Source organism: Apaloderma vittatum, unplaced genomic scaffold, assembly GCF_000703405.1.
Source record: "Apaloderma vittatum isolate BGI_N311 unplaced genomic scaffold, ASM70340v1 scaffold15468, whole genome shotgun sequence".
NCBI lineage: Eukaryota > Metazoa > Chordata > Aves > Trogoniformes > Trogonidae > Apaloderma > Apaloderma vittatum.
The window spans coordinates 58,613-67,778 of NW_009731399.1; the positions used below are offsets into that span (position 1 = coordinate 58,613).

Sequence of the window (9,166 nt, forward strand, 5' to 3'; positions counted from 1 at the left end):
GCGGGGGTGTCTTTGCAGGCCTGGCTTTGTGCTTGCAACACAGAAAGTTTATTAGAAGTCTACCTGCAAAAGCTTTCCAGAATTGACAGGACTGAGCACAGAAAACTTCGACAAGAGGTTTGCTTTGAATTAAATTTATAAGCTCCTGTGAGCCAGGGCTCAATACCATTTCTCATCACCACTCTTGAACCAAATGCCATTTAACAATCCTGTATGAGTCAGTACAAAGGGGGACAACATTCAGCTACTTCATATATGTGACCACTTTATACACGAACATGTTATTTACAAAATTAATGGTAATTGCATCATATTGTTACTGTCACATCAAGCTTCCAGAGATCACTACTTTCAGAAAAGTATTCTTTGCTTTCTGAACCTCAGTATTTTACAGCTGCTTCAAGTTAGTAGACATTTAAATAATTTACTCTCAGAAAAACTTCTCTGTGAACATCTCACTGTCTGCCTACCACTCAGCTGTACAGTTACATTTTTTTCTTAAAATAATCAGCCAAGACCATACCTTGTTTGCTTGGAATAGAATCACAAATGTCAGAGGTGGGGCAGCAGAACATCCATTCCCCCGGTACCTGTTCTGCAATGGCTTTACCGTAATTGGCGACAGGGGTAAGGAACCCAGTCTTACCCCTTGTTTTCCAGGGAAAGGTAATCTTCAATTATTTTTCAAAAGCAGAGTTCTGTTTACAGAAATTACTTATTTCTTCACCTTAAAGAGCTGGCACGTGCCTTAAAACTGTTACCTCAATAGAAAAGACAGTTTTCTTTTAAAAACAACGCAACGAGAAAAATTGTAGAACAAGCAGTTATACTCAGCAACTTAAATGGTGTGGGCAAACAACGTGGGTGCCAAGACTTTGCATTTGGTATATTACTGTTGCTTTTGTAACGGTAGATGCAACAGTTTCTGTTTGCCACTCCTGTTGTCACAAATTTATTGAGAATTGTTACTTTACACAACTTAAGTAAGGTTTTAGCTCCACAACTTACGGTGACCTCCTCTTATATCTGATAATGGGGTTATTAGGGGTGTGTATCATTGTCGTATAATTTATAGTTGGAAAATAGTCATTGATGAGATCAAATTCATACAGACGAAGCAAAGTAGACCAGATAGTCTTTATCTGAACGTAAGCAAAGTTTTCTCCAATGCAGCGATGACGGCCTAGAAGGAAAGCCGTAAGACGCAGTTAAAACACATCCCCTTGGCCAACAAGTTAACTTCTATAAATTTTATGCAGACAGCGATTGCTGTGTTCTAAACAACATGAGCTTCTGATGCTGCATGTACACCCTTAAGGAACACCGTCCAAGTCTTGTTCCTGTAAGGTGTCCCTGCATAAAACAGAGCGAGTAATTTGAATGAGATCATGGTGTTTGTCCTCGCCACAAAGCACCAACATATGCATCACCAAAGCAGCGTGTACAGCAAGGAGAAATGATTGACTGGAATCACAGTGTGGCAATAGCTCCAAGCTCTTCTCGCAGTAATGACTGCAGATTTTTGCTCTGCCTTCATATTGCTTTTACCTTGCCTTGGAAAAAGTCAGTATCACCCATGCTAACCTGCAGATCTGGTTTGCTTGCTATTGTGATATATATAGCTACTACCGATGCACAACTATCAACAGTACTTTCACAGTAAGAAAACTTTCAGGCAGGACTTAAAAGAAAAATAAAAAGCTCCTCAGACACTACAGCATGTACAAGACAATCAGTACGAGCCAATTCATAATCCCTGAGGAAGGAGCTGTGTTTTCTTGCTTACCAGCGCCAAATGGAACGTATGCAAATTTCTCTCCAGCTGCCGGGTTATCTTGGAGATACCGATCAGGCTTGAAGTCTAGAGCATCCTTCCAGGAGTCCCTGAGTCTGTGGTTAACAGTGGGAGATACGCAGACCTGATGGCCAGGGGGGATATTATAGCCAGCAACGCTCTGTGAGAGAAGCGACAAGACCTCACACATCACAAAATTGCCACATTTTTCTTTTCAAAATGTTACCTGAAGTTCTGTATTGTGAGGCTTCAACTTGAAAAGAGACGTTGGCTAAGCTCATCAAAAATGAGTGCATAATATTTTATTGTTTGCCTTGTACAGGGTACAATGTTCAAGTGGTTGCAGGACTCGCTCAGCTGCTTTAACAAGGCTGGCAATTCTACAAAAAAGAGGTGTGGGTGGTTTTTTTTTTAAAAAAAAGTAACTTCAAATGCATTGACAGCATTTGTCATGGAAGGGACATTCATTTAAAAAAAAAAATTACTGGACTTGCTTGACTTTTCTCTCTTCTGTGTACAAACAGCAGGTTTTCTTTCAGATTCACCTAGCTTGTATTGTATTAAGTGCAAATCAAATTTTTCCAAGAAAGCTATTAAAAAATACCTGGCAAACGAGGTATTTTTAAATGGTAACACTCCATTAAGCTCAGGTGGGACTGATGACTAAAGGATAGGGTCAGTTTTGCTGAGTAAGCCTGTGCATGTCTGGCACTAGGTCCCCTCAGAGTCTTCCTGTATCCAGGCTGAACAAGCCCTGTTCCCTCAGTCTTTCCTCACAGCACAAGCGCTCCCACCACCGACCATCCTGGTTGCCCTCTGCTTGCTTCGCTTTATCAATATCTTCACTGCTGGAGGCCGAAGGGGTCCAAAACTGGACACAAAATTCCAAAGGAAGGTACCAACCAGCAGGCTCAAGGTATTAATTGCTTTCCTCAGTCAACACCAGCTACACTCCTACTGACATAACCTGGGCTGCTGTCGGCTCGAGCCCCTGCCAGCAAACGCTGCTCACTCCTGTTCTCCTTCTGCCAACAGGGACACTCCCCGGCCCAGCCTGTTCCAGCCCTGTGCTACTGAAGTGAGATGAGCTCCAGCAAGTGTACTCACCTGGGGAGTTTTGGCCATTCTCATCATGGTCATTATTGGCGGTCTAAGCCTTAAAGTTTCTTTTAGGCAACGATCCAGCAAACCGAGATCCTTGAGCTGAAAATACAGAGAAAGTGCTATAACAAAATATAGCGGTTTATTTAAGACCACTTAGAAACACTCTTTACAATATCAAAGAGTAAGAGCCTATAATTACATGTACTTCATTAGCTACCCTGATCATTTTTTTTCCATTTGGTTTAATTAAGAAGGGAAAAAAGTCTCAGACCAGTGCAATTAAATACAACTAGTCTGTTCCTAGTCCGATTTACAAGTGTTTTCTGATGCCTGAAGAACAGGGTCACACTGCATCCCTTTCCTCAGGGGGAATACAAGGATCTTACTCCTCTACAGAACTATAATTTCTTAAACAGACGTTGTAGGGAACTATAATTTCCTTAATAGTGATTAAAGAACAGTAGGAAGCTGAAAATTTACTTGGAGAGGAGATGGAGGATATATTCTGGCAAACAGTGTTATCACAGAGTGACTTGTGTCAGATTCTGACAGAAAGCACACGATTACATTTGTTTGCTGTTTGAGTTTTTTAATAAAAATAAGCATCTAAAACTGTAAAAACGCCCAGAAGGAATAACATCACATCCAAACCTGCTCGTAAGTTAACGGTGGCAAGTCATCCCCACAAACCGCTTTTTGTTCTGCGTAGCACTGGTCCTGCACCGACTTGTCCCTGGCCATGAAAAAGCCGAGCCAGGCGCTGGTGGTGGAGGACGTGTGCTGCCCTGCCAGGAGCAGCCCGATCAGCATCCCCGCGATTTCGTCATCTGTCAGCGGCCGGCCGTCCCTAGGACAAAGGGTGTTAGAGCTTCGTTTGATCCATTTTCCAGTTACAGCAGCATTTACAATTTCCTCTACTATACTTCTTTCTCCTTCTCCTCTTTTGCTCCTCCGTTTAGGGTAGGCAACAAAAGATCCAGGGAGAAGGGAGTAGAGGGGGAAAGTCTCTCCAGAACCTGAAAGGAAACCCTTAGCGAACAGTCAGCAAGGAGAAAGGAAGCAACCTCATGACCACTGATGGTTATTCAGATTTCTGAGGCTTTTTCATTTACAGGGGAAGTTTTTAAGCTGTTCTTAAGAATACAGCTAGGACCAATTCCTGGCAACAAAACCAATTCAGAACATGAGGGAATATTTCTTTCTTTTTTGGTAGACAATTTTAACTAAAGAGCTCGAAGCTAAAGTAAAACACCTATAAATGAAAAGTCTTCAAGCCCTTGGCTTACTTGTATGAAGCATCAAGTAGGGTTTGGAGCATGTCGTCCTCCTTTTCCCCAGACTTCCGACGTTTCTGGATAACCTTGTAGAAAATATTCTTTATTTCTTTGTGTGCTCGATCTCGACGTCTGCAATTCAAAACACTTCTATTAGTTACATTATACGAAGTAATACATAAAATGTTTGGGGAGGGGAACAAACTCACAATCAAGACATTTAGATAAAATAAAGTTGCTTCATCTGTTATTTCTGGTACCTGAAGCTTGGCAGAGGGAGCCAACCTGGCAGAAGCCAGGCAGCGTGAGTAAAACCTCCATCCAAATCAGCATAGAGCTGAGCCACCTTCGCATCCAGTAAGCTTCTTATTTCTTTCCCATGTAAGCAATGACTTGCTGTCAAAATGATAAGTTCTGAAAGGGCTTCAAACAGGTCTGAGGAAAGACGTGAAAATGTTACTAGAGATGCATTTCAGGCAAGATGTTTTACAGGTTATTCTTTATGTTGTAGAAGAGAAACTGGATGCAAATTATTTTAAAATATTTTAGATTGTTTTGCCAGGAGAACAAAACATCTGATTTCAAATTTCTGTGTGTCTATCAGGTCTCTCTTCAAACAACTTTTTAGTTAGATCACTGATTTCAACAACTTTTTTCTAAGGTGGTTTTTTTTTTCAGGAAATCTTTCTAGGAGACTTAGTAGTCCTTCCCTAGTAAGCCATGCAGCATGAGCTCAATCCTTGTTAAATACTAAAGAAGTCATTAAAAAACTTAACCCTGAAATCCAAATCCACAGGAAACCCATTTAGTTTTCATGCTCACTGAATTATTTTCCTAATAATTACGTAATTACTATAATAATCTTTATAGATGCAACATGGTGATATATAGTATCATGATTATATTATGTAAATATAGGAATTATGTACTTACAATATAAATTGTGGTAAAACATAAGGTCTATATTACATGCATATTATATATTAATATAATATAAATGATGAATATGTATGTTTAAATAACTAATATTTCTGATGGTGTTATGCCACTGTGGGCTTGCAGCAATAAGGATGGGCTACATCTAGCAGATTAGTTGGGCAGAGACAGGTGGGGAATAGCAGAATTCCCCTGGGGTCACTAACTTAACCGTATGAACTCGAAGGATGAGGTTCTTCCGTGCAGCAGATCCCTGAGTGAAAGGCTCTGGGAAGCCAGAACAGAACCTTTTCCCAAGGACTAACTGCTGGCTTCACTGAGCTGACTCGGATCATGCAAAACAAGTGCAGTTCAGCCAGGCAGCAGGGGCACTCTCCACTAGCTGACGAAGAAAGCAAAAGTATGAGAGTACTTCACTCCTGTCAATAATTTCCTGAGCAGCTTTAGTCTCCAATAGCCTAAAATTTGATTAAACTAAGCCTGTGTTTTGCATGTTTCTTTTGATGTTCTGCACAGTTTTACCTATGTCTTTATCACTTCTTAAATGCTGCAGTAAATCATTTACAAAAACACACTGTGTTGGCCTAGAAAACCTGAGGAAAAAGGCATGTGGTCGTACTCACTTTTTTCTCCACTCTCTCCCCATGCTTTGAAATACTCTTTTGTTTCTTCTTCAATCACAGACACATGCTGTTTAAACTGAGCAATATTTAGCCCAGTTTTGAGCATCTTCTTCTGTTCCAAAAATACCTAGAAGAACCAAGACAGAAAAAGTAATCAGTACAAGGATCATCATATTAATGTAATTAACAACTTAGCATCATTTCCACTGTACGAACACAGAGAAGTGAAAAAAAAAAAATTATTAGTATTGTAGGGTACAACAAATTTAAATAATAGATTATATTCCATTTTCACCTTGCTTTTCCTGCAGACATTTAGTAACAGCCAAGAAAATACTAGCTCAAGGGAGCCACAACTACCGCTTTTACAGTACCAAACCAAAAAATATCAGTATCTTTGTTAAGCTTTATCCCTGAAGATACAGGGAGCATTCAAGATTCAAATATGGAATGAACTTTAGATACGTAATCACAAACGTAATCAGCACTGTCCTTGCAAGGCCTGGATTCAGGCTGTGCCATTATGTGGCCTCCTTGCTTTCTCTCCCGCAGAGCTCTGTCTCAGCTGATGCAGTGATACCTTACCTCTGGTCCAGACATACACTTTTTTGTGGTTTTGTTTTGTTTTTTTGGTTGGTTTGGTTTTTTTCCACAAGGCCCTCACTGCCCAGGAGGTCAGACACAGAAGCACAGAAGAACACCCTTCTCACCTCTTCCTTTTTTTCCCTTTGTATTGGCTCACAGCTAACAAACCAACGGGTAAAAACCACATCACTAGATGGGAAGCATTCAGTGGACTGACAGGACATGCCAGCAAGATCACAGCCCTGCAGGAGCACCAGAGGACAATGTGAAGGATGAACTGAAGAAAATCATGTAATCTATCCACTCCAGCAGTTCCAAAAGGGATCCCTGACTCCATCCCGGACTTTAGGAAGCAGACCTCCAACCGTCAGAACTGGTAGAAACGACGTGAGAATGCCCCTACTTGTGGAAGAGGTCTCCTAGGACACAAGAAACCATCTCCTACTTGTTACCCAGGCTGCATCCTCCTGGTTTCATTCACAAAATGATGGAAGGAGCTACGCAAATCTGACAAGTGCAAAAAAACCCCACCACTCAAACCATCGTCCCCCCAACCTGGTGACACTATCCACTTCCTGAAGAAGCAGGAGACAACCAAGTTCTCCCTTACTTATTTAACAAAGTGACAAATTGTTGGCAGTCAGTTGTAGATGAGATTTCCAGAAGAAATCTGTAAGAACAACACACGTATTTGTGGCCACCGCAAAACGCTGTGAGAGAGACTGGTGATTACTGCCCCATAGCCACATAATTAGGAGGGCAAGAATCACCAAAAGTAGTGAATGAAGAGGAATGAAGAGGCATAGTAAGGAGAAAAAGTACTGATGGCAGCAGATACTATTACCAGTCAAATGACTGGCATCTATACAAAAAAAATGAAGCCAAAACTTTTCAGTATATCAAGTTTATATATATATGAAACAGATATATATTATATATAGGTATAAAGTATATATATCTTAAGTATCTCACAGTGCTGTTTCTGCCACCAGACTACTCTGCTGCACAACAAGTTGTCGATGTCAACATACACGGAATAACAAAGACCTCCCGGAGCAGGTCTGTCCACACAGAAGTTGGCTTCTGCAGCATAAGAGCCTGTCACACCAGACAACACGCACAAACAAGAAAGCTGCCGACGCCTATCTCGGGAACAACACCCCATGACACGGCTGCTGCCGTTCCAGACCCAGGCAGACTGTATTTTGAAACATACACAGGCTGATTTTTTCCCGAGCAAGACAAACCTAATGGTGCAAACTGTCAAATTAGTACTCCTGTGTCTAGATTTGGCATGGCACAAATGAAAATTGTCTCTCTTTAAAGGTCTCTCAGAAGGAAGCCCTAAAGTTGCTCATAATGGGCAAGTAAACTGCGCTCACCAGCATGCTGTAAGGGAGAGAAAAAGAGACTCGCTTATTAGTTTTTTCCTCTATGGTGGGAGTAAATGGTTTCAAGGACAAAAAATAGCATCCACACTGATGAATGGCCAGGTGCTAAATAAAGCAACCTAAGCAACTTCAATCTTGATTATCCAACAGACAATTTACCTGCAATATGCTAGAGCTGTGTGTGAACACACAACCCCTGAGCCAAGAGCTCAGGGCTGCCTGCTCAGAATTTCAATTACACTACTTTCCTACCAATATTTAAAATACATACCATATTAGGGACATCATAAGCAACTCCCTTGCCAAAAACTGGTGTAGTTAACCGAGCGTACACATCCTCTGCATTCAAATCTTCATTTTTACTATTGAAGAGTAGAGCAGCAGCATCACTACCCAATAAGTATGTGAACGTCTTGCCAACCATAGTGAAACTGAACACAGGTCCATACTAAGATAAAAGAAAAACAAAGCAACCACAAATCTTTAAATCCATATCTCTTTATGTACCGGCTTGCATAAATTGCTCTCCCAAGAAGGGTCTAGAAATTTAATAAAGATATAAAAGTATTTAAAACTATGTTTTAATTCTGTTCTCAATATACTTACCAGTGATACCTAACATTACAACAAACATAAAGGATCTTATATACATTTTAAAACTATGTAGCTTAAAAAAATGTACATGAAAGATCAATTGCAGTACAAAAACCAGCAGGGAGATTACAGCACATAGAACCTCCAGTCACGTACAAACATCGCCTCAAAAAATTCTGGATTTGGAGTTATGCGTAGGTAATTAGGAACAAATAAGATTTTAAAGTTTAAGTTCATTTGGGGCAGTAAATGCGAAGGAACTCTTTCAGTGTGAGGGTGGCCAGACTCTGGCACAGATTGCCCAGAGAGGCTGTGGCTGCCCCCTCCCTGGAGATGTTCAAGGCCAGGTTGGATGAGCCCTGAGCAACCTGGGCTGGGTAAGGGCGTCCCTGCCCATGGTAAGGGTTGGGTTAGATGATCTCTGAGGTCCCTGCCAACCTAAGACAGTCTAGGATTCTATGAACAGATTTTAATTAGGTTGCAGGTAGAGAACTTAGTAGATACATAAAAATACTTCAGCACGTGCCCAGCCAGCCATGTGGGAAAACATACCTTGTCATAAGCATTTTCCAAAAATTCAATGGGACTTTTTCCAAATGCAATTGCATGTCCAAGGAAAGGGATGCCTGATGAAATGTAGGGTGGGTATTTCTGAGGAAGAAAGAGCAAAGCAAATATGGACTTGTCTTCAGGGAACAGTATGTCCGTTTACATAAAAACTAAACGCAAGAAGAGGCTCTACAAGTGTTTTGGTTACACTCTTTTGTGAGAAGGCCAGCTCTGGGCCACCGATTTGGTTTCAGAGAGAGCAGAGCAAGGGTGAGCCACACTTCGCAGCAGCAGGGGTTAAAATCAAACACCTGC

The 9,166-nt window shown here is 41.1% G+C and overlaps 1 protein-coding gene across 1 annotated transcript; it reads right to left on the reverse strand.

Moving 5' to 3' along the window:
* Nucleotides 1-833: 833 nt before the first annotated feature.
* LOC104278257 (lanosterol 14-alpha demethylase) lies at nucleotides 834-8,948 on the reverse strand. Its single transcript, XM_009875173.1, has 9 exons — nucleotides 8,855-8,948; nucleotides 7,980-8,156; nucleotides 5,733-5,859; nucleotides 4,434-4,608; nucleotides 4,186-4,305; nucleotides 3,551-3,746; nucleotides 2,903-2,998; nucleotides 1,787-1,955; nucleotides 834-1,183 (listed from the first exon to the last, which is right to left on the reverse strand). The coding sequence occupies exons 2-9, from the start codon at nucleotides 8,130-8,132 to the stop codon at nucleotides 1,005-1,007; spliced, it is 1,215 nt and encodes a 404-aa protein (XP_009873475.1). The 5' UTR covers nucleotides 8,133-8,156; nucleotides 8,855-8,948; the 3' UTR covers nucleotides 834-1,004.
* Nucleotides 8,949-9,166: the final 218 nt, after the last annotated feature.

Bases quoted from the DNA above. Each gene is read 5' to 3' on its own strand.
- LOC104278257 (XM_009875173.1), bottom strand. From the start codon at position 8,132: ATGGTTGGCAAGACGTTCACATACTTATTGGGTAGTGATGCTGCTGCT. The intron at 2,999-3,550 runs GTTTGGATGTGA...CTGTATTTTCAG, and splicing joins CACCGTTAACTTACGAGCAG to CTCAAGGATCTCGGTTTGCT. The intron at 1,956-2,902 runs GTGAGTACACTT...CTTCTCTCACAG, and splicing joins GAATGGCCAAAACTCCCCAG to AGCGTTGCTGGCTATAATAT.